The following is a 25,353-nucleotide window of genomic DNA, read 5'->3' as shown; positions in this document are numbered from 1 at the left end:
TCTCTCTCTCTCTCTCTCTCTCTCTCTCTCTCTCTCTCTCTCTCTCTCTCTCACACACACACACACACACACACACACACACACACACACATTAGTGTGCTTCAACATTGATCTCTCCTGGCCCCTTGAGCCCTCTCAACCCTGGTTCCTAAAATAGGACTCAGCATGAAACTGCAAACCTATTGTGGGATTTCTCAGTCTAACAAATCCCATTCCAAAGACACTTTCCATTGGTTCTAGAGATCCTTGCCACATGACCATCCACAGTGATAACAAAGCTCACAGACAGGCTGCTAGGGTTGTCATCAAATCCACAGACTGACATCCATCCTCACATGAGGAAGAACTTGTGGGCTGGAGATAGGATGTGCTTAGCTAGGGCTAAGAAATATTTCAAGTAGGAGAGAGAGAGAGAGAGAGAGAGAGAGAGAGAGAGAGAGAGAGAGAGAGAGAGAGAGAGAAGGATCAAGGGCCTGGAGGGCATCCCAGGACATGCTGAAGAATGGTGCTGTTCAATCATGCAGTCCTCATTGGGTGCCTGCAGTGTCCATACAGAATGAATAGACTAAACCATCTAGATGATGTCTCTCCCTCAAGAACTCCACAGCCCTCCGGGGGGGGGGCAGTCTAAACAGAATATGTTGAGGACCAATAACCACAGCCTCCCAACCAGGGCAACAGATGGGGAATGGGTTATAGGTGTCAATGTGCTGAAGTTTTCATTTAGCATGAGGTGATCTATGGGTACCATGAGTAAAGGCGTTAGGGAGGTTCCACAGGACAGAGGTGCCAGAGGCTGCTCTGCAAGCAAAGGTTCTCAAGACAGGCTGCCTGGAGGGAGTGACTCTAAAGTTGGACTCTGACAGAAGCATACAGGGTTGTGGGGAGGTGGGGAGGGAGGTGGTCAGAGACTTCAGGTAGGAGGGATAGTAAAGGCTGGTAGAAGTAAGGAATGGGGACATGAGCTATGCACAAAGCGCCATGCTGAGATTTCAGAGCCTCCCAGGCTACCTCATCTAATCTTCTCACCCCTCCGAGGAAAGGAGGCCATTCTACAGACAAGAAAATCAACACAGGCTAATTGCATGATCTTCTCAGTCACAGAAGCTCCCAGTGAAGGCAACTTGCCCCATCACTGAAAGGGTCTCTGCAGTTTCTTCTAGAAGATCCTCCAAGATATGAAAACAAAGGAGAAGGAAATCCACAAGGAGGGAGCTCAACACTAGCACTTTGGTCTTCTTCCCAGGGTGTGGAGCACTTGCGTGGCCAGTGACCAGCACCTCCTGGGAGGACATGCTACTGAGCACAGGGCAAGAGGGCTCTGGGGCACCTACCATGACCTTTATGTCCAGGCAGCTGCCCTGAAGTGAGATAGACAGGGGATGTCACACAATGAGCCTACAGAGGTACGGCAGGGCTACTGAATCCTCAGTACCCTGTATCAGGGCACTGGGCAGGGCAATCAGTGGAGATCCACTGAGGAGGAGGAGGCAACCTCCACCCTGAGTCCTAGGGATATGTCTCTCAGCATGATGGAGACATAGGTAGGACCTCATTGCCTGGCACAATGTGGCCCATGTTCTAGAAAATTTCTGTGTGATCCCCTGATCTGCATGTGCTGTGCATGTATGAATGAAGAGGTAGGGGCCAACCCAGCGTCTCACACTGGGCAAGTGTCCCACCCTGAGTATCTTGGGGGCTAGCTCACCTTCAATGTCTGGGCCATACTCCGAGTACTGCAGCTGGCTAGAGGCAAGGCCAGTTTACCCACTCTCATACTCCCAAGGGCCAGCTCTCCCACAATGCCCAGGTGAGGAGTGGAGCCAGTTCTGCAGAGCCCTCAGACATCAATAGGTCTCTGAGCGACAGCTCCGACCAGGGACATCTATCTGCCTGGCCTTCGGTGATAACAGACCCCCTACGGCTGCAGAGCCATGGACCCAGATATGCGCCCCTCCCCAGCAACAGCACAGGCCATGACCCCACCATGGTCCTTGGTGGCATCGCCAGCTACTCATATCAGGCTGTTCCTCACTGCCCTCGAGACTCCAGTTCCTGCCTCTCTTCATTGTGCCCCCATTCTTCTGTTTCTCTTTCTCTTCCATTTCTCCACCACTTGCTCCTCTTAGTGGTGCAGAGGTCTCTGAATGTCTGGGGGTCATCTCAGGAGTGGTCTCGGGAGTGCTATGTCCCAGTCTCCCATTATGGCATTGGGCAGGTATCATCTCTGGCATGGTCTGCCCCACCAAGCCTGTGTTATGCTGGACTGGTGGTCATTGCAAGCTAGCTCCTTATCCAGACCCCATGACAGTGGGCACTAGGACTTGCTTCTTGCCAGACCTTCTTGAGTGACCTTATGGGAGAGTCATATATTGGGCTCACTCCCACCTGGGGCCCTCATTCCCAGGTGGAGTGGTCTAATCTCTAGCTTGCTTTCTGTCCTAGGACCTCATTGGCCTGCATGGTGCTTCCCTGGACTGGTGGTCATCTTAGGCTAGTTTTTTGTCATGGAATGTTAGGCTACTAATCATTCAAATGTTCACAGGTCAGAACACAGCATAGACAAAGCCTTTCTCCTCTCTGCCACCTACTGACATGTGACACAGCAGCCAAGCCTGCAAATCTTCTAGGGGCAAATGTATATTATTTTTAAAAAAATGTGTCCTGTCCTACAAGTTTGAAGGGACCTAAAAGTACGTCCCTCGGCTCATCCCTCTAAGTCATTCCATTTCAGCTGCTTTCTCTTCTGCATTCCCCAACATTCCCCAACAACTTCAAATGCCCTTCCCCCCACACCTTGATGCCTAGTAGAGGCTGCCCACCAGGCACTCTTTTCTAGTTCCCCCAGTTCTGTTCCTTGAGGCATCTCTACACTGCAAACAGCAGAAGGTCTCATTGAAGAGAGATCAGAGGAAGCCAATCTTCTCATTGCTATGGCAAGGCCACAGCCCAAGAGACCGCTCTCACTCTCTGACCTTCTGAGTCCCTGGGTGAGAACCTACCCCAGCATTAAGTTAGTTAGTTCCCTTTTGGTGTTGACCCTCTTCTTTGGTAGATCCCCTTCTTCTACCTGAGTAGACTATAAAATGGTAGAAAGCACAACCTTCCAGTTCCTCCCAATAATTTTAAGCCATCCTCTTCCCAATGAAGTGTTCACAGGAGAACACTTCACACTTAATAAAGTGCAGGCCCATCTGACTTCTGTGCATTTTCTTTTTGAGACAGAGACTGTAGGCATCAACTCTCTCCTTCATGACAACCACATGACCAGTCTCCTGTGGACCACAAAGAAGCAGGTGGATCAAGATACATTTCCCTGATTCCTCCTGGGGTTGGGATGGAACCTTTAAAGTAGAAGGACTCAGGAATGCTAGCAGGGACATAGCTATATCTAGCAGCTCCCGTGCTGGGCACAGGTGGCTCTCTGGAGGAGTGTGTTTGCAGATGAAAGACATCCATGTTAGCCCAGGGTAATCTGCTAGGCTGCTGAGAAGCCTACATCTGAACCCCTGTAACCTCTCAAAACACTGGCGACATAATGGGGCATGTGGTTCTGAGTCAGCTAAACACCTTTAGGTTACAGATGGGTGCCTAAACAAGTGACACCTACTGTGATGGCTTTGAACTCTTGATCTCTAGCTGGTGATATCTAGGGGAGCTGTGTGGTCTTGATGGAGAAAGTACAGGCCCTCTCTGAGATTGAAATTCCCTTGACAGTCCGACTTTGCTCTCACTGAATTGTGTATACAGTTCAAGATGTGAACTTGCAGCTCCTGTCACCATGCCTGGTGCCCTGCCTCCTCACCATGACAGACTCTCATCCCTCTAGAACCATAAGCTCAAAGAAACTCTTCTAGAGGTTACTTTTGATCCTGGTGTTTTGTCACAATAACAGAGAAGTAGTTAATACACCTACCAAAAGGTGGACCATAGCATGGACCTCGATGCCAACTGTGACTGCAGTTTAGCTGTTTCTGTGTGTACTCAGTGTGGGCCGGTTATCATCCCAGTAACTCAAACCCCTTTAGGAAATGACCATAACTCAGCGAAGAATGACTTTTATTTTTTACTCTCACTGGAATGCCACACATAAGCATGATAATCCCTCCATGGTTTAATGTGCTCACACTGAAGTCACGATGCAAGTGTCTCTGGGGTTGTGCATAAGTCTACAGATGGTTAGAACCAGACCAACAGATGCAGCACCTTTGACTTGACAAATGAGCTATTTTCAAGAATGACATTAGAAATAGTGATGTCACATGAGCACACATCCTGTAGAGTAACCGTGTAAGCCAATTCTAAGCATCATCTAACTCTTCTTCAGGGTCAACAGGAACATTCCATGCACGGAGACTGTTTCCTTAAGCTGGTGGAGACATGGTGTGGAAATATGAACACGTGAACACTTGGATTAAGTGGGAGTCGGCAGATAGACTAGGCTAAGTCTTGTTTGCTTCTTTTAGTCCAGTTCCTTACTTGAGTTGAAGGCGAGGCTCTGACTGTTTTTCTGTCTGAACAGTCTGTGTGCTGTCTTACGGTTCATTTTTTACAAGTCCCTATGTAGAGGACAGACCCTTCCTCCTGGTGGTTTTAGACATGGCAAGCACCTCGGTCATCAGGGTAAAATGGAAGTGGAACGCTCTCTCTAACAGAGCAATGTTCAACTTTCCACCCGTTGGCCATTTTCATTATGTAAATGTGTCCCATCCGCTCTCTGCTTCTGAAACCCCAGTGAGTTAGAGACCTATGAGTCCAGGATGGCTTTAAAAGTCAGGCAGCCTTTGTTCCGCCCCTCTCTGCTGACATTTGCCGGGTGTGGATAGCCAGGCCAAATAAAAATGAGCACATCTGGGTTAATGCTTCAGTCATTCTTCTACCTAAATATTCAGTCAACAGCTTCCTGCTGAGGGTCACTCCTTCAGTTGCTGAATGTATGGGTTATGAAAAAGTTGAAAAACGTATCACTTTTAATACTTAAAGCGGCCTTATGCTCCCTCTGCTGAGCTCTTTTGAGCACAGATACCACAGTTCTAGAGAAGGGTGGGGGTGGAGTGTTCAAGCAGACAATCTCTCAAAGTCTGTACTAACACCCACATGCTCCACAATGCCTAAACAAGAGTGTTGTCTTCTTCCTAAAGTGAGAGTTAAGTAGAATATGTCTTACTAGAGAGAGCTCCATATAGTTTACATCTTATGCATAAGTTATTAAAGCCTATTTTGCTATACATTGATGAAAAAAAAAGCCTTGCAGGTAGCTTGATGATCAACAGATATTCCAAAGAATCAATATTCTACATAGGTGATTTCTTGATGTTCTTGATGCAGAGAGAAGACGTGCATAAAGACATTCATTTCAACGGCCAGGTGGAGCCAGCTATCAGCGACCTACAGTATGGAAATTGCTAGAGGTTTGAATATTACTGAGTTACTGATAATGCTTGTAAAGACTGTGAAGAAAACATCTCTGGTAAAATAGTTGATTTTACCAGAAGCCTATAGAAAAACTATATGTGCAGATGATGGTGTCACATAAGGTTTTTAAAAGTAAAGTGTAGCATGCATAGAAAAGGCTGGGATAGAGCAAACACACAGAAGTGTGAGCAACGACTACATGAGTGGGAGGGGTTTGCGTACATTTGTGTCCTCTATGTCCTCTAACCTCCTGTGAGATCCATTCACTATTTTTAATGGGGAAATAATGAGAGAGTGGAGGAAGGGCACACTCCTGGGAGGCAGGGGGCGGGGAGGAGCAAGGTACAGCTCTCAAGGATTCCTTTTGGGTGGTCCCTTCAGCAGGAGTCCTGGTGAACCCCAGAGAAAGAAGTCACTGCCTCAGTGTTCCCCACCCCACCCCTGTTTGACATATGAGAAAGGAGAAGTTGCCCTTCGGTATTTTAGAATCTGGCCTTATTATTCTTTGGGGGTGGGGTAGGACTCTGACAATGTGTCGATGAATTCATCACACACTGCAGAAAAGGAGACACAATAGCAGTATACGTATAAAATCAGGGGCAGGGTCATAGTTGTGGGAAAGGAGTGTCACCACTTAGTCCCTCAGCATCAGGACAAGGCTCTGAGATGCAGAAAGCACAGGCACCTTCACAGAGGAACATGGTCCTTTGCACCCCTCTTCACCTGCAAAGTCTTCTGTACACTCTGCTCCCTGACCTGTGCCCTTGAGGGTGACTAAGAGTTATCCACCCTGTGCTCAGGGACCTAAAAATGTCTCCTTTAGAAGTCATTAGCAGTACTGTCCATCAGTGTCCCACGAGCCTCCACATCCAGGTGGTTGATGTGACCTGTGAAAATGAAGATGCTGAATTATTAATAATTCATAAATTCATAAATTAATTAACAAAATTATTAATAAAATTTCCACTTCCTCTCTTGCTTCAAAATATACTGGGAAGGGGTTTGGGCATGCTACCAAAATGTCACCCTGTGACATTAGCTGGGCGTGTCTGGGAGTCCACCCATGTGAGCTGTGTGAGGTTCACTAAGCAGGGCCCAACTCATCCCATCTAAGTTGAGCCTCAGAGAGCCAAGAAGGACTTCATTTGTTCAGTGGTTGCTACACAAAATCAAAACTGAGCAGATATCCAAGTAGGAAACCTGAACATGTATCAAAATGTAGTTTTCAAATGATTCAAAATGGCAGTCAAAAGCTTTCCTTTTCAGAAACTGAAACAATGTGGCCAGGAGACCTTCTCTGGAAAACAGGCCATCTCCAGGGACCTTCCTTTCTCTTATGGTGCTTGGAGAGGCTGCCCTCGCCTGAGGTACAAAGTAGAAGAAAATGTTTGCTCTGGAGCCTTATTTCCAGGCATAGTGTAAGAAAAAAGAAAAAAATAGGTTCAAGTGATTGGACTGAAGACTGACATCTGAATAAAGATGGGCACAGTGCTAAATGCCTCTGCTTGCCCCACCCCAACCCATGCCAGCTCTCACTCCCCTGAGGCATTCTCTGCCCTGTCATAGCATCTCAGGGAAAGGTGTTAACCCTGAGCCTTAGAGAAAGAAGCACTGAGAGACTCTAGTGGTGACTCACAACAGGTCTGAAAACCTGGACCGGCATCCTGAGAAAAAATGTCTCAAGGAGACTCAGCCTCCTGGAGTCCTGGCATTTCCAATAATCTATGTACACGAACCCTATCCGCATGTTAGTATGGTGTAAAGACTGAATTTTTACCATGGGTGAAGTTTCCACAAGTGTTCCAAAGTCCTAAAAGATTACTTAAAGCCAGGAGCTCAGGAATTCAGTGAGAAGGTTACCTAGTCATTAACATTCTAATTCACTTCTAGTAAAGACCGGTGATAAGAATTAAGCATCACAAAGAACAGAGCCAAGCTCAGGNCAAAGCTTACCAAGGCCTAGGAAATAGGGGGGGTTGTGGTATTGCATTAGCAGAGCCCCCAAAACAGGTTTTTCTGCTAGGCCCAAAGGAACAGCATAATTGAGGATTTACTGGGGACCCCTGTCAATTAAATAGTGGGTTTAACTATTGACTAGCCTTGCACCTGGCTTCCTCCTCAAGCTGCCTGGTCCCACCCACTGGTCTTTTCATGTATTCAATCCTTTGTCTTGTGCCATTGTAACAAGGATGTATCCTGCTCCGCTTTTCTTGTTTGTTCTGTATTAATAATGTGATGCTCATTTTGATCAACACATTCAGTTTTACACCCTCTCTCCTGTGAACTGTCTGTCCATTTGCTGAATCCTTGCTCACCTGCAACCAAGAGACCCAGTTCCACGCAGATCGGGGACCCAAGTGAGGCCCGTCTGTGGCAGAGACACTGGAAAACTAGAGTCTGAGACATGTAGGGCAGGTTGCCAGTAAAACTGAACTTTTTCTTAAAGATGTGAACATTAAGAAAGAACTTACCTAGAGGTAAAAAGTATGCAAAATGACATTTGATATGCCACTGGGTAAAATTCATGGAGCATATATTTAATTTGTCTGTGTATGTTAGTGTATATATTAGTATGTGTTAGTGTGTGTGCCAATGTATGTGTTAATGTTTGTTAATCAGTGTATGCGTGTACGTGTTAATGTGTGTTAATATGTGGGTTAGTGTGTTAGTGTATTTTTCAGTGTATGTTAGTGTGTTATGGTGTATGTGTTAGTACATGTCAGGGTATCAGTGTATGTGTTAGTATGTGTGTTTGTGTAATGTTGGTGTGTCTCAGTATGTGTATCGGTGTATATGTTAGTGTGTGGGTTAGTGTATGTGTTAGTGTATTAGTATGTTAATATATTTTAGTGTGTGAATCAGTGTGTATTAGTGTATGTCTGTGTGTTACTATGTGTGTCTGTGTGTTAGTGTATGTCTGTGTGTATTACTGTGTGTCTGTGTGTTACTGTGTGTATCTGTGTATTTTAGTGTGTATCAGTGTGTGCTAGTGTATGTCTGTGTGTGTTACTGTGTGTGTCTGTGTGTGTTAGTGTGCATCAGTGTGTGCTAGTGTGTTACTGTGTGTGTCTGTGTATTTTACTGTGCATCAATGTGTGTTAGTGTATGTCTGTGTGTTACTGTGTGTATCTGTTACTGTGTGTGTCTGTGTATGTCTGTATTACTGTGTGTCTGTGTGTGTTAGTGTGTATCTGTGTGTTACTGTGTGTGTCTGTGAATTTTAGTGTATATCAGTATGTGTTAGTGTATGTCTGTGTGTGTTGCTGTGTATGTCTGTGTGTGTTAGTGTGCATCGGTGTGTGCTAGTGTGTGTCTGTGTGTGTGTTATGGTGTGTGTACCTGTGCATGAGGAGGTTACAGGACAGCCTCAGGTCTTATTCTTTACATGCACGGTGTCTCTCCCAGACTACAGCTCTCTGATTTGGCCAGCCAGCAAACACAGAGTCACCTGTCTCTGCTTCCCCGAGACAGCATCACAGGGACATCTGCCATAGCTGGCTTTGACACTTCTTTTCTTAGATTCTTTTTCCACCCTGTCTTTCCTTCTCACACAGCGGCACATGGTGCACATGGTGTGCACATCCCTGCCCATGCTACCCACACTGTGCACACACACACACACACACACACACACGATGCATATACTGTGCACACACCAGCATATGATATATACACTATTCACATATCAGCACATGATACACACTGTGCACACAGCAGCACATGATACACACACTCTGCACCTATTAGCATATGATAAACACATTGTGTACACACCAGCACATGATACACACTGTGCACATATCATCATATGATACACACTGTGCACATATCAGCACATGATACATACACTGTGCACACACCAGCACATGATATACACACTGTGCACTCACTAGCACATGATATACACACTGTACACATCAGCACATGATATACACACTATGTACATACCAGCACATGATACACACACTGTGTGCATACCAACACATGGTGCACACATGCAATACTAATGTCACATCCTTGCCAGTCATTTTTATTCACCCTTTCATTAACGCTAAGCATATTAACAAAGGCCTGAGCTAAGCGCAGGATAGGTGGGGGGAGACCAGTCTGTTTGCCCATTTCAGTCAAATAGCTTAAAGGAAGAGGAGATCAGCGCTTTCTGGGTGAGTGTACCAATATGGATTTGAGTATTTTCTGATTACTTTTACTCTTTAATCACATTATATTAATTTTTGTCATTTGAATTGCTTTGTCTGTCCCTGTTTCTTTTTTCAGCTTGTAGATGAAGAAAAACTATTTCAAAAGTCAAAGTGGCGTTGATTTTCAACTTTTTAAAAATTTCAAAATTAAATATCATTGTGAAGGTATTGAAATGGGCTCCTCCTGAGTACTTCAGACTGGACATCTTCAGCATATTCAGGAAGTGCCACTCAGCTTTCAGATTCTGTCAGGCATAAGGCTTCCATAATGGAACCTGTAGCTGTGAGCTGTGGCTGCCAGGACCTAAGGAACACAGACGGATGGCCACAGACACCAGGGTTTCCCTGCAGCATGATCACTATGCAGAAGGAAATCCTATAGTCCAAGTACTCACTGCAGGTAAAAGGTCAGGGCAAAGGGCCACTCAGGAGATCAATGCCAGAGAACGACACAGGGGACAAGGTCAAAGGCCAGTGTGAGAGGCAGGTCAAGAGGCCAGTGTGAGGGACCAGAGAGAGAGGTTAGTGCTAGACATCAATGTGAGGGGTCAGCATTAGCAGTGGGAGAGGTCAGGGCACATGGCTAACACATCCTAGTCCTAACAATACTGATAACTTCCTGCTGTGCTCAGTCAAACCAGGTGGAGAAGGGAACTCTTGTCTATTTCTATTCCTTACACTTTACTAGTTTATTTGTAGACCAATAAGACACCCATAGCTGTGCCTCCCTCCCCATCCCCACCTCCCCACGCTCCTAAAATTTTCAGCATTTGGTCTCAAGATTTGGATGGATTCCGGGAAAACATCTTCAAAGCAAATGGCTAGATGCTGGGGCCAAGCCTTGAGTTCAACTTTGCTGATGAATTGAATTACGTGTCGCTGTGTGAATGAGCTGTTGTTAAAAGTCTCCCATCCCCACCCTCTGGAACATTTCCAGAAAGTAGAAAGGTGCTCACCACACAGCTACCTACCCCACAGAAACAGACGTAAGAACCCATGAGAATAACAAACGTTTTAGATGTTTCCACAAAAAATATCTACGATAAAGTATTAAGAAGGAAAAAAATAGCAAATCTTGGATCAGTATGACCTCATTTCCAATTATGTAAAAACTGATGTAAGGCTGGCAAGTGTTACACAGAGCCTGTAAGCTAACAGTGCCCTAGAGCCACCATTGCGGACCGACATGAGGAGGACCCTCTGCTCCTTTTCTGTAGACCATGACTTATTTAATTTGTTTTGTACAACACCTTATTGTCAAAGCTGACAACATATGAAAATAGAATAAGTTAGAAAACCACAACTTAAAAATATTTTTAAAACACTAAAATTTGGGGAGCAAAGAAAAGAGACATCAGCCAACTCACCTCATTGTAATTGGGTTTCTCTCCACAAGCATTCGCCAACTTTATTTGATGTTATTAGCAATCTCTTTCAGAAGACTTTTGAGATCATTAAGCTTGGAAGTGGGGAGAAAGAAAACCCAATCTCAAGACACATTTTTAACATTCTATTTTAAATGACAAGCATGTTAAATAGTAGATGTGACACGGGGGGGGGGGGTAGGGCAGGCCCTGCTTATTCCTTACTTATGGTCAGTAGTTAGCAAGCGAATCATTAGCGTTGTGAAATGCAAGTCAAAAAGGGTTTCCTCCTAGACCTAGCAGGCAGACTATGTTGGTAAGGCAGTAATGTATGCAGATGTATGCAAATGTACCCAAATGTACGCAATGTTTTACTGATACTAATAAAGTTTTCTATATAAAAATATGATACTAATAAAAATTATGAAGATACTAGGAAGATATGATTGTATGCTTCCTAACACACAAATGGTAAACCTCCAAGTATATCTTACATAAATGATACATAAGATTATTCTATATACTACAGAAGGTTTCTGACCTAAGTTTAAGTCACATGCTACCTTGATGTAATTTATTAAAGTGCATGGACAGGTTCTAATTTCTGTGTAGTTGGCTCCCAGCTTGCTGTGTGATTTACTCTCTGGGAGTTTTGGGTTGGAGGAGAGGAATCTGTGTTAAAGTTGGGCTTGATTCCAGTAGATAACCTCTTCCTTTAAGTTAAAGAGAGAGAGAGAGAGAGAGAGAGAGAGAGAGAGAGAGAGAGAGAGAGAGAGAGAGAGAGAGAGAGAGAAATTTGAGGGCTACTGGCCGCCTCAGTGAACACTGTGTGATAGGTGAGAGCCCCACTTTCAGGCTTCGGGTCATCTGTGAATAGCTTTGTTTTCTGTTATAATGAGATTAAAAACAGTTTTTCTCCCCCCAGGGGATTTTGTTAATAGTAAAATGGTATTAATCAGCAGCTTCAAGGAATGCATAAGGCTCTCAGAATGAAATAAGTGAAGCAGAGAACAAAAAGGAAATAAGCAAAGTTAAGCATTGGTTTTGGGAAAGACTAAACTAACCAACAAACCTTTAGCTAGACTGCTAAGATCTGTCTCTATTGTGGTGTGTGTGGATGTGAAAAACCAGGGGCTGCTTACACCTGGGTTCCCTGCCCCCTCATAAGGGGAGAACACAGTCTAATAAGCTTCTGCAACCACAGTAATGGTCAGGCAGGCAGACATAAACTGCACCCAGTTAGACAAGAGCCACAAAGGCACCTACCAGTACTCACAACAGTCCTGCTCCAGGGACAGGCTAGTCAGACAATTATGCATTAGGCCACACACCGGCTAAAATAGAGGTCTCGTGAAAGACACACTTTAAGCACCTACATCCAGTCCCCTTCATTTGCCACTGGGGCAGGTGGCTAGCCACTCGGGTACTGAAAGCTTACTTAGCTAGGGGCTTCTCTAAACACACACAACCCAACAAAACTAGATCAAGAATACAGAGTCTATGGCCACCTAGATGGTTCAACTGGTAAAGGCACTGCTGCTATGCCTGGTGACCTGAGTTCAATCCCCCATGGCTACAGAGTTGAAGAAGAGAACCAAATAGTAAGAGCTGTTCTCTGACCTCCACATGCATAGTGCAGCATGTGCATACACTCTCCCCCAAGCCCTCAACACACATTGATAATTAATATGTAATACTTTTTAAAACAATATAAAGTTCAAACAAACTAGTAGCAAAAAAGGAGAAAGAGTCAAACGTTGCTAACAAAGCAAAGCTCAGGAACACAGAGATGGTTTCATTAGTGAATACCATCCCACATTTAAAGGCGAACAAATGTCTAAATACTATTTAGACTCTTCCACAAAATAGAAGAGACTGCTTCCAGATTCCATATATGAGGCCAAAATTGCCCTCAACTGAAAGTCTGACAAAGATAGCAAAGAGAACTACTGACCAACATCCTAGTGAATAAAGATGCAAAATATTAATAAGATAATAAGGAGCTCAATTCAAGAGTGCATTAAAATTATCATACACCACAACTAAATGCAGTTCTCCCGTGAGACAGAAGGATGGTTCAGCCTATGAAAACCATTGGGCGTGGTAAACTACACAAACAGAATAGATGAGAGAATCAGCATGGTTCATGCACTTGATGCAGAAAATCGGCAGAAAACCCCAAATTCTTTCACAGTAGAAACTCAACAAAGTAAGCACTTACTTAGACATGGTAAAAACTATGAAGAAAGAATCCTATCACCATATTCAATATTCCATCATCTCTAAGATCACAAGACAAGAACCCTTGTCCTCACCACTATTATTCTAAATGGTGTTGGGAGTCCTGGCCAGTGCAATCAGGTAGGAAAAGGAAATGAAAACTATCTAGATCTGTTTGCATAGGTTGTTAAATAATATCTTGTAACAAAGAATCCACCAAAAATCTTTCCTGGAAAAAAAATGGAATGAATTTGGTAAAATTGGTATTTCTGTTATGGAAAACAATAGAGAAATTATTCAAAATGTTAAAAAACAACCCAGCTACCCCACTCCCGGTACACAGCTAAAGAACTCCTGTGTTGTCCCAGCCACCCCACTCCTGGTACAAGGCTAAAGAGCTCCTGTGTTGTCTCGTTCACTGCAGCACTACTCACAGACATGAAAATAACCCAAGTGTCAATGAATAGATTGATAGGTGAAGAAAGTGTGGCTTATGTACACAGTGGAGGACAATTTCATCTTAAAGAAAGGAAGAAAACACTGCCATCTGCAGGAATACAAATGGTCCAGATGACAATGTGATGAGTAAAGTAAGTGAGGCACAGACAGGCAACGCCTCCCATATGATCTCACCCACAGATATAGCCTAAAATAGTCAAAGGGTTAGGGAGAGAGGAATGGCGATGGTTCTGCTGTACTCTGAGGTGAAAATGAATACTTATATACTGTATGCATGTGTTAATATGCATTTATACATTAATATTGTCTATTGTATACATGAGATGTGCTAAGACCAGAGGCCTTGAATCTAATCCTAGGGCACACAGAGATAGTAGCTATGTAGGGATGTAAATTAGCTGTACTGGAATGTGGTGGAATGGGTGTTTGCAATGTATATTACAATCAAAATATCCAACTGTATACTTCAAATATATTGAGTTTGTGTCAATGATATCTCAAGAGAGCTGTTCAAAATCAAAGTCAACTTAAAAGGAAAATAAAAAGATGCGCCATGATTGCTCTAAAAACAAAAATTCAGAAGGTGATCCCCAGAGTTCTCTGAATGGAAAGCAAGCACAATTGCTCAGCATGGGAAGAAAGAGGACAGAGGAGGCAACAGAAAGGAAAGCAAAGGCAGTGAGACAGCTTGTGGTATGCAGGAGACTCTGTTGTGTGGCTAGGGCTTCCAACACTGAATTGTGGTGATCACTTTGCAGTGTATACATGGATCAAAGTATACCAATGTATACATTAAATATATTCATAGTGGCAGAAGCTCGAGGGAGCTGGTCACATCACATCCACAGTAAGAGCAGGGAGAATGAATGCATGCATGTTCGTGTTCTCCATAGTCCAGGACCCAGACTGAGGGAATGGTGCCACCCACAGTGGGCTGAGTCTTCCTACATCAATTAGTGTAATCAAGATCATCCCTTACAGACGTGGTTATGGGACACAAGAAAGATCTAGACAGCTGCTCACTCAGACACTCTTTTCAGGTTGTTTTAGATTGTGTCAAGTTGACAGTTAAATCTAATAGAAATGGCACTTCTGGGCTATTCCACACAAGGGCTGGCAGCTTAAGAAGTAATTCTGCTGCAGGATCCGGCTCTTAGGTGAATCATGCAGACAGCTGAAAGAAACATGTCTAATTTTTAAACAACGAATGTCTTCTTTTGTTTTCTGACCCTATATACCAGCCTATAGCCAAAAGACATTAAAGATACAACAAATCATTCCAGAACCTTGAGTCATACCTTTGAGTCCAGTTGTCTAAACCGATGCCTCATCCTGCAAGGAAATTAAAAAATAAAGTAAGAGAAAGGGGAGACTCTTTGTTTGGCCATATTTTCAACTTTCAAAGGACATAAGATGTGTGTGTGTGTGTGTGTGTGTGTGTGTGTGTGTGTGTGTGCGTGCGTGCGTGTGTATTCTTCAGTTTTAGCTCAGAACAGGGTCAACTGCACTGGTTTCTCTGATGTTCTTCCTTATACCCTGTACTGGCTAGTTTTGTGTCAACTTGACACAGCTGGAGTTATCACAGAGAAAGGAGCTTTAGTTGGGGAAATGCCCACATGAGATCCAGCTGTGGGGCATTTTCTCAATTAGTGATGAAGGGGGAGGTCCCCTTGTGGGTGGGACCATCTCTGGGCTGGTAGTCTTGGGTTCTATAAGAGAGCAGGCTGAGCAAGCCAGGGGAGGCAAGCCAGTAAAGAACACCCCTCCATGGCTTCTGCATCAGCTCCTGCTTTCTGACCTGTTTGAGTTCCAGTCCTGACATCCTTTGGTGATCAACAGCAATGTGGAAATGTAAGTCGAATAAACCCTTTCCTCCCCAACTTGCTTCTTGGTCATGATGGTTGTGTAGGAATAGAAACCCTGACTAAGACATGCCCAAACAAAGCAGAATTCCTTTCTTGCCCCCAAAGACAGAAAATGAATCCTATGTTCGCTGATAGGGGTGTTGAGAGTTGACTCATGAGATCTACCTTCCTCCATATCCAGGTTGTTGGAGTCTAGAACACAGGGCATCCATGCTGTCTCAAGAGGGAGAGTACCCTATACCTCTTAGTAGCTGTGCTAATTCTAACAGAGAAATTGGTTGCACTCATATTTACTCATTCGGATTAAAGCATATTTTGAAGTGTGTTTAAACTCCTAGGAAAAGTGACAGCTGACACTGAGGAAGGGACAATAGGAAGAGAAGGCTTTCAAAGACTCTGTGACACACTGCTTATATACCATCTGTAGATTTGACTGACTTCCCCACTTCAAGAAATTTAATGACTGGGAGTTACATAGGAATCTATTTTTAAAATTCCACAACATATAAGTATAATAGTCATCATTTCCCAGAGATAGTTTGTAACAAGCCACCGTCTATCTCTGTATTTCAACATTACAAAGATAAATATGCCAGTGGCCTCTGCAAGATAATGCAATTGCCCATGAATGCTGAGTCTTCCTGGAACTTATTCTGTAGTTGTGGCTCTTGTTTCTTGGCTCTGTGGAGGCTAATGTCTACCCGTCTACACTCAAGATCTCAGTGCCTAGAACACAGGACATCTGGCTACTCTAAGAGAAAGATGTAGCCTCTAAGGACACTTTCTATTCTATGCCCTTTAGAGGAAAAATCAGGTCTCTCCCTGTTCTGAGAGAGTGACATACATCTATGTATTTATTGAAATTGCCTTGGTAATAGTTTTGAGTTACTCTCGCTCTCTAATGAAAGCATGCCTTACTGAGCATGCTCAGATATACTGCCTCCTACATATACTATCTTACATATACAAAGGGCACCTTGCTACAGAAGTGAGTGAGTGACATACTCCTCTGAGTTGTCGTTGGCTTTCGTGTTGATCTTGACAAGGTAATTCTCCTTCATGACGCCCTCCCACGCCAAAGTCTCATTGTCCTCATTTCTGAAACCTGAAATAATGAGAAAAGGAAAAACATTCAGGTTGCCTGTCTGCCTCTGTTTCCCAAATCAGTGCCCGCCAGGCACCCAAGAGGCTCTGAATCTAGGGCAATTAGGTTTGTGTGCACCAGCTGATCTGACTACCATTACTTACTAGTGACAGGAGAAGAGCAATAGAATATTGATGAACTTCTCAGTAAAAGAAGTGTGGGGACCACTTGTGTGAACTAAGAATGTAATATTTACTCGAAATAAGGATCCAGTTAAACCTTGTCTGGGTCTTTTGAGATTCCGTCAGATCATTCCACTAATAATTTGGGTGCTCACGTTTGGTGTGCCCGCCTCCTCTGTTTTGATGACATGAAAAGAGAACCTATTAAGTTGGATAATGACTGCAGGTTTTCAACTCTCAGTCTAAAGTCAGGAGATCCAGAGGAGAGGAATCTGATGACATTGATTCTACTCTGAAAAAGGTGGTCTGGGTCTTGAAGAAATGCCTTACCTCTACCCTCCACTCTTCTCCTTTCCCATAAACCAGGGCAACTAGCCTGTGCAACTAGCTTGTTCAACTAGCCTGTGCAACTAGCCTGTGCAGCTAGCCTGTGCAACTAGCCTGTGCAGCTAGCCTGTGCAACTAGCCTGTGCAGCTAGCCTGTGCAGCTAGCCTGTGCAGCTAGCCTGTGCAGCTAGCCTGTGCAGCTAGCCTGTGCAGCTAGCCTGGGATGTGTTTCAGGGAGGTCTTATCTCAAGTTCTTATGGTTTCTGAGACTTTCAGATGAAGACCAAACAAAGAACACATCATCAAGATGACTAACGTTTACAATGGACATGAAACCCCAAGAATTCATGGGGACAGGAAAGAGATGTTTGTGGAGTTGGATTAATTTGTGTGGTTTTTTTTAACCCTTAACTTACCATTTAAATGCATGTATTCTCATATTAGAGTTTATAAACTCTAATACCTTTCTTAATTGGAACAAGTAATCGGGGATCAAAGCAATATTTGAGTGACTGGATTTGAGAAAATTCCATACAGCAAACACGCCTGTACCATACATTAGGATATTTCATAGCATATGAGATTCTTAGCATAGTTCATGGATATTAAACATATTTTATGGTGTATTATCAGCTATATAAAATAATCAATTATTCTATGAATGGATATACATACTATACCCCAGATCAATGCCAGTGTTTACATTTATTTCTGTGTGGCAGTCATATCTGTCCTGGATCCTTATTGTGCTTTTCTATAGTCAAATGCTTTATAAAGACTATATATGGCTTCCAAATAGGAAGAGTATGCATAGATAGATAGATAGATAGATAGATAGATAGATAGATAGATAGATAGAGATAGATAGATAGATAGGTAGACAGACAGACAGACAGACAGACAGAGACAGAGAGATAGAGAGACAGACAGAGAATGTATATGCATATATGTACATACTTTTTTTTTGACTTGAAGATATTGCTAAATAAATAAAAAGGTGGGGGACATTGTAAGCCTGCCTTTCTGAACATTATTTGTATTTTTCTTCCAAAGAAGGGCAATTTCAAAATTAAACCCATGATGTGCCCCATCATTTGGAAGCAAAAAAAAGGTGCACTTAAGGATGTCCTGCCAGCTGGAACCCCTGGGAAAGGCAAAGTGCTGTGAGCTCGGGGAATCAGTCCTCTCCAAAAGGCAGCAAGTGGGCCCACTTGAGATGCAGCAGGCTGATGAGTCTCTGGTGAGGGAACTGGGCTCTGGCTCTGCTGGGAAGCAGGGACCTGTCCTTCAGTTTCTTTGTCTCCTCCTGAGAGTGAGATCTGTTGGAAGAGGGCATGTAGCAATGCTTCTTCCAATTGTCCATAGAGCATATCTCTCCCAGTGTCTCCCCTGGGAGAAGGATAAATAACAGGCATCTGTGACACACCTGCTTGCTTCCTTAAGCTGAAACCCCTTCCTGTTGACTGGTTAGACACAAGGGTTTTGTTTCCCACTGTCATTCTTATTTTCTTCAACAAGGTACATTTTGTCCTCCTCTTTTAAACCAAGTCTGAAGCCAGGAGTTGATCTGCCTTCCTGACACTGAACTCCCTAGTTCTGTGGATCCCAGGCTGGGTGTATTAGATCCTGAGAGAATGGACTTTTACCACATAGAGTCCACCTCAAGCCATGGTCAACTTGAGTCAGCGTGGGGCACTTCTCTAGAATGTTCACTCCATTTCCAAACAACACTGAGTGTTACTTAGACCCTGTCTTTGATTTTATACTGAGTCAAATCCATCCTCATTGCAACAGATGTGTGTGTGTGTGTGTGTGTATGGTCATATACATGTGGTCATGTATAGGCTATATGTACATAGCTTGTCTACCTGTGTGGATGCATACGTGTACACATGTGTGTAGAGACCAGAGGGTAAGCATTAGGTGTTCTCCTTAACCACTGTCCACCTTTTTCACTGAGAGAGTGATTGATTCTCAGTGAACCTGGAGCCCACTGATTGTTAGAGTGGACAAGCTGGGGAACCTCCCGGATCTGCCTTCACAGTAATGGAATTATAGGCATGGTCCACTATGTCTGTCCTTCCACATGTGTGACAGAGATCTGAACTTGAGTCCTTACACTTGGGGGACAAGGCTTTTTGTCAATGGAGCCATCTCTCAGCTTCTTTTCCTCACTATGACTTTTATGCATTGCTTGGAAATGCATAAGCTTTCCTAAGGCATTGATTTCGCCTCTCAGTCTTCTCCCAGATTCTGGAGACACCCTCATTTATAACACAATCTCAAGACAGAACCAAGTATAGACATGGGCATGGCACTAAATGCCTCTGATGTCTAGATAGGGATTTTGAGTACTTTCAGATTCTAGATCTGCACATTCAGTTCCCGTACTGAACATAAAGGCTTCCACTCTTTTAGTTAGTAATGGCTCAATTTGTTTTCCTCCACAAAATAATGGGAAGAAAGACAGCCACTTATCCAACTTGTCAAAATAACTTTCACCAAGGAAGGCAATTACACATGTGTAATGGTTAATGACACCTGCAAAGTGCCATTTAGTGTCTTGGAATGACACAGTTAATGTTGAGGATGAAGGTCCTTCCTGCTACAGGCTGACTGAAAGCCGGAGGCGTGTTTATATTCTGAAAGCCAAGCTATATGTCACACTTCCAGGGATGGTACTGAAGGTCAGACAGGAGCATCTTGCCTCCAGTTTAATATAAAGAATCCCACAAAAAAAAGATGACCCTCAACATGTAAAATCTGTCAAAGTTGCCACCAATTATCATATCTAGGAAATTATCATATCTATTGTTACTTTGTGAAGTATAATATTTGGAGTTCCTTTGAAGAGGTGTGGTCAGCCTAAAATGATATGCAAATCTGGTGGTGGAAGTCTATGTGCATTTCATCACATACCACGAGGCAAACAACCAGAGCATCACACACAGCTTACTGTTGTCAAGGGACAGGCACCTTACAAGATCCTGTGATGGAGCAGAATGGAGTAGAGCCCTGAGAAAGGTGCTGTGACGGAAATACAGGGATGCAGAGCTACCAACAGCATGTTGTAGACAACATGTAGCAAACAAAACCTTCTCTGGAGACTCGTGCACTGTGGGTTGCAGCCAGCGAAATGACAGGGGCCAGGAAGTACTCAGGGAGGTCACTCTCTGCCTCCATGTTCCCCAGATGCTAGGTTTGGGGCTTGAGGACTTGAAATTAGCTCTTCTGGGTCTTCATCTGCCTTGAGATGCTGCCTCCTTCCTTTGTGGATAAGCTCCCATCATTGAACCTGCGAAGTCTGTATCTTTGATACTTACAAAGACTCACATCTGAGTTTGTGCAGAGTCTTGGATGAGCCATTGAGTCTAGATGTTTGAACAATGCTAGAATAATAGTTAAGACTTCAGGTACCCTAAGCATGAAATAACTGGGTCTTGCATTATGAAATGGACATGAAGATCTGGAGACCAAAAGTAGAATGACACTGGTTACATGATTTTTTTTTCTCCAAATCCCTATGTGTTAAAGGGTTGGCTTCCAAGATTGCACTGTGGTGGCACCTTCAAGAGCTGGGGCTCAGCATGCTCTTAAAAGAGATCACAAGGCCCAGTATGTGTCACCCCTGCTCCCTGGCTAGTGATCTACATGATACGCTCAGGCCCAGAACAATGGAGTCACCCAGCCTTGAACTGCAATCCTGAGCACTTAGTCAAGTGGACCTTTGCTCTTAATAAGTGAATTACCTGAGATATTTTGTTACAGTGATAGCTGACTGATAAAAGTAACCCCCCCCCAAAAAAAAAAAAATCCTCCCATGGTTGGTGGACTAAATCCCTCTTCCCAAACCAAGAAAAAAACCTAAACTAAACTAAACTAAGCCCATGTTTTCACACCATCTATGAATCCTATTGGGGAAATTAACTTATTTATGTTGTTATTATTATTTGTCCCAAAATCATTTCCCTAACCAAGCCTACCCAGCAGCCCCTCAGTGCTTCCCAAACAACTCTATCTCTCGAGGTGTGCATTGGCTGGCCTGACACCTCATCTTTAGAAACATACAGTGAACAGACTGTAGTGATTGAGACCACACATCCCCTGAAATGGCCCACTTCTCTGGAACCTGACCCCCCAGTAGGTGATCTACTTACAGCAGGCATTAGACTCCATATTCTTCTCTTTACAGCAGCATTTGAAACACTTCTTCACCACCATGTAGAAGTAAGCAAAGACGACGAAGGGGAAGGGGATGTTTAGGCGGTTGCAGTACTCCTGCACCAGGAAGTACCGCTGGAATTTCCAGACCTGATCGTTGTTCTCCTGCACAATGCCCACCGTGTAGCTGGCAGGGGAGAGAGGAGACACAGCTTAGAGATGTGCACCTTCCATAGCCCCGTTTGCCTACAGCGGCAACACAGCTGGGTGGCCATCCATGTGGTAGCCTAGGCCAGGCTGGTCAGAGGAAGTCATGTTGATACCACAGCCAGGACAACTTGGTGCAGGCTGCCCGCTGGTTTCAGTGTGGATCTATCTCTGGTTCTTGTTTGTTTGTTTGTTTGTCTGTTTCTGATCACACAAGAAAAATGTTCAGTGAACTTCAAAATGATCTAGATTTCCATAGCTTCCAGTGGTACCTTTCGCTCATCTATGTTATTGTACTAGTCACAAAGGCGCTCAGGATGTCTATTCTCTTGAGAATATTTTATCCCTTCCTCCATCTAATTGAAACAGTCTGGAGAAACTTTGTTAGCATTTCTCAAGAGCCTCAGATATAAAGCCAAAATGGCTCTCCTGATATTGCCTTCTCCTTACAGCTAGGGAAGGCTGGGCAACAAACTTCTGCAGGAGAAGGGAGGAGACACTCTAGAAAGAGATGTCATCAAGGACTGTTGCCCGTGAGCTATACAGATTCCAGTTACATATGTGTAAACATGTGGAGATTAATAGCTGCACAGCCTCTGGAAACCAAGGTGAAAAATACCCATCTCTCTCCACCCAATGCTGTCTGTTTAACTATGAAGATTACAAGCCACTCGACAGCTCCACTGTAGTTGGAGTTAATGGAGCTGAGAATGATGCGCCTACTGATGAGTCTGTCCACAGTTTAGAAATTTCATACAAGTGCTTCATCTGAGCTAGTGAGCTAGAGACCACGTTTAATTTGGGTAAAGTGTGTATTGCTCTGGGAGAGATGGTACTAAACAGCAGCATTGTGGAAGCTAACCAGGCAAGAATTCGCACCTCTCTTCTAGCTCTGGATGAGATGTCAGGAAGCTGAATGGAAGTCTCTGCCAGACACAGGTTTATAGGAACCGTGAACACCGTGAAATATACAACACTCCAGCTCAGAAGAAGCTGAAAGGCACAGTTTCTAAACTGAAAAAGAAAACACCTCTACAGGAAAAAAAATTGTCTCTTAATGGAGTCACAGGCTCTCAATTTTCTCTCCAGAAATATGTCTTCCCATTTCTTTGAATTTTTCTTCGGACCAAGAAACTCAGATGGATCCCTGCTTCTTTTTCCCATATTAAATGCAGAAATGGCGGGCTAGCCAGGGGCAGTGCATGGCAACTGATTACCAGCCTGTAACATTGTTAGCAAAATGTTGTGTGCTTGTTTGTTGTCTATTGAGTTTTAAATGGTTCATTGTTTTGACCCAGTGACTTTACTTCTGGGAGTTCAAGTTAGGGATAAGGAGACAGCGGATAAAACTATACAGAAACGGACACACACACACACACACACACACACACACACACACACACGATTCCTCCCAGGCTGTAGGTGAGAGAATCCCTACCCTTTACCTAAGCATCCAACCCTGAGAGCACACCTCCTGGTAATGGATGCTGAGTGTGAGTGATTTCATTATGTAGCCACTGAAACTAGGTTTATAAATAATTTTTTTTAACTTTAGAAAAAAATTATATGTCAAGTGGAGATAACTAGGCTTGACCCCCTACTTTCAACAGTCTTACCACGTAAATCATGACTCCACGGAAAAGTGGATCTGTCTCTGGTGGTGGCATATCCAGTACCACAACTGGGTGCCCTTGGTTCTCCTGCCCTTCCCCTTTCCAAGCATCATACGAAAAATGTGGTAACTGCGCATAATTATTAAAATGTCAATGTTATGTCCTATCCCTAACTCTTCATAGTAATGACTTACAAGCTACCAAAACACCAAGGCCGTATGATAGGAAACACTTTTGATATCCAGGGGACTTTACTTATTTCTTTACTTATTTAGGTGCTCCTATAGTTTAAGCACCTCCAGGTCAGTAGGTACTTGTGGGTGATGTTGAACTATGCATTCTCCTGCCTCCCTCTCTTGGAACTGGATTGCTGGCATAAGCCACCCACACAGCACCGCTTATCAACACAAGGCTTCATGCATGCTAGAAGAGCATCCCACCATCTGGGCTAAATCCCCAACCCCTACGAACTGCTATTCCAGGCAGCCATCTATGTTGATTAATTTAACATGCAAATAACTCTGTAAGTCCTGTTATCATCTATGGTAAACAGATTGGGAAACTAAGGCACAGAAAGGGCAGGGAAGTTGAAATGGTGAAGCTGGGATTTGCTCTAGCAATCTAGCCCTGGGTCTGTCCCACATCAGTAGAGGTGGCGTGTGGGTTTGTGACCATTCTACTCTGTGTTGGAGGGGTTTTATAGCATGACTTGGCGTTTTGGATAATCACAAAGCATTGACAATTTGGGCAGTATGCATTTTGAACAAAATGAGGTCTCTAAAAGTAAGAGTCCTATGCTTATGGAACATCCACAAGCATAAGCTCCTATGAGACAGGCCAGGGGCTTCCTGACTGATTCTTTTATCCACTTTCCTCAGTAGAATTTTGAGTTACACAGCAGACAGCACTGCCGATCCAGAAATGAATCTAATGGCAGTCAAGCATTTCTTCTCAATGTAGGTCAGGTTGCTGGGAGGCTAATGCTCAGCCTGCCATCAGTGTCACCTTCCCTGGCCCTCACCTGGTTTTGCTGACGACAAAGAGCACTGTCATCATCTACCACGGCAGTGGCTCAGATCTACAGAAGCACCTGAGATGAGTGACGCTCGGGCTAAGAACCTACCAGAAGTCACAGCTCACTACTTCCTGCCAGAACAGCCATTTTAAATTCTAATCATTAAAGCTAAGAGCATCTTACCATTTCATGCACCTACTCAAAAATGGATACTGACTGCTTAAGTCTTAAAAATCCAAACAAAAGCTATGGAATCCACTATGAAGCATCAAATGTTGTTTTCAGATGTTTTATACAAAAGATGTTGCTATGTCCAGATGGAGGGAGGCACATTCACTATGCTTGCAGCAAGTTAAGAAGCACATGGGCCTCACTCTGGGAGCTCAGAGAGAAACTCTGATGGAAGGTCCACTGGGGACGAGATCTGTGCCTTACCTGAACTGGCCATTTGGACTCAATGAAACACATTGCGGGAATTGACAGATCGAAGTCTTTTTCAGGTCTTCATTTATTCCCGCACATCCCTGAGAATGATTAGGACAAATAGAGGAGTCTAGACCAGGAAAAGGCCATGGGGCATCAAATTTTTGAGTCCATTTAGCCTAAGGCCCTTCTGGGGAAGGCCTGTAATCCCTGCCTCAGAAGTACATAGTTAGGGCCTGCCAATCACAGTTTTGTTTCTCCCTCAGCGGAGCCAGACTTCAAGGCCCCTCCTGTCAGAACAGACATTTCTTCTGCACATCGTGAGTGAGATGAAGCCTGGGAGCAGCACCCCTGATAACTGGTGAAGACCTGCATTCACCTGCTGAGGCTGGAGGAGCTAGTGATCACTGGGCACCAGTACCTAAACACCAAGGCCCAGCTTCACTGCATGACAGCAACTTCCAGATGGTCCATTTTCTTTTAAATCAGCTCCAGATTCAGTCAGATAGATAGGCAAGTCCTCCGTGGGAGGCTGATGCTGAGCATTGCATCAAGCTGCTCTATAAAGAGTAATTACATGTATTCATGTATGTGCATGCATGTCTGTGTGTGTGTGTGTGTGTGTGTGTGTGTGTTGTGTGTGTGTGTACAAAACATAAGTCAAGCTGTCAAGCCCAGGTGTTGTTCCTCAGGAAGTGTTCAGTGTTCACCTTTTTCTTTTGACTGACCTGCAACTTATTAGGTTGACTGAATATGAGGATCTGCCTCCCTCTCCCTCTCCTCTCTCTCCCTCTCCCTCTCCCTCTCCCTCTCCCTCTC

The 25,353-nt window shown here is 44.0% G+C and overlaps 1 protein-coding gene and 1 non-coding gene across 2 annotated transcripts in view; both read right to left on the bottom strand.

Annotated features, from left to right (window-relative positions):
* Nucleotides 1-2,511: 2,511 nt before the first annotated feature.
* LOC115064144 lies at nucleotides 2,512-2,637 on the bottom strand. The gene has a single exon (XR_003843999.1). It is a non-coding gene; the product is annotated as a small nucleolar RNA SNORA17 (small nucleolar RNA).
* Nucleotides 2,638-5,991: 3,354 nt separating this feature from the next.
* The window catches only part of Trpm8 (transient receptor potential cation channel subfamily M member 8), an 82,110-nt gene continuing 62,748 nt past the window's right edge, over nucleotides 5,992-25,353 (bottom strand). The window contains exons 23-27 of the mRNA XM_021197912.1: nucleotides 21,273-21,463; nucleotides 16,528-16,627; nucleotides 14,956-14,989; nucleotides 10,982-11,073; nucleotides 5,992-6,302 (exon numbers count right to left, since the gene is read on the bottom strand). Of these exons, the coding sequence (XP_021053571.1) occupies nucleotides 11,023-11,073; nucleotides 14,956-14,989; nucleotides 16,528-16,627; nucleotides 21,273-21,463 (376 nt within the window). The 3' untranslated portion in view covers nucleotides 5,992-6,302; nucleotides 10,982-11,022. The remainder of the gene's footprint in view (nucleotides 6,303-10,981; nucleotides 11,074-14,955; nucleotides 14,990-16,527; nucleotides 16,628-21,272; nucleotides 21,464-25,353) is intronic.

This window comes from Mus pahari, chromosome 5, assembly GCF_900095145.1.
Source record: "Mus pahari chromosome 5, PAHARI_EIJ_v1.1, whole genome shotgun sequence".
Lineage (NCBI taxonomy): Eukaryota > Metazoa > Chordata > Mammalia > Rodentia > Muridae > Mus > Mus pahari.
This window is presented reverse-complemented; position numbering and strand designations above follow the sequence as displayed.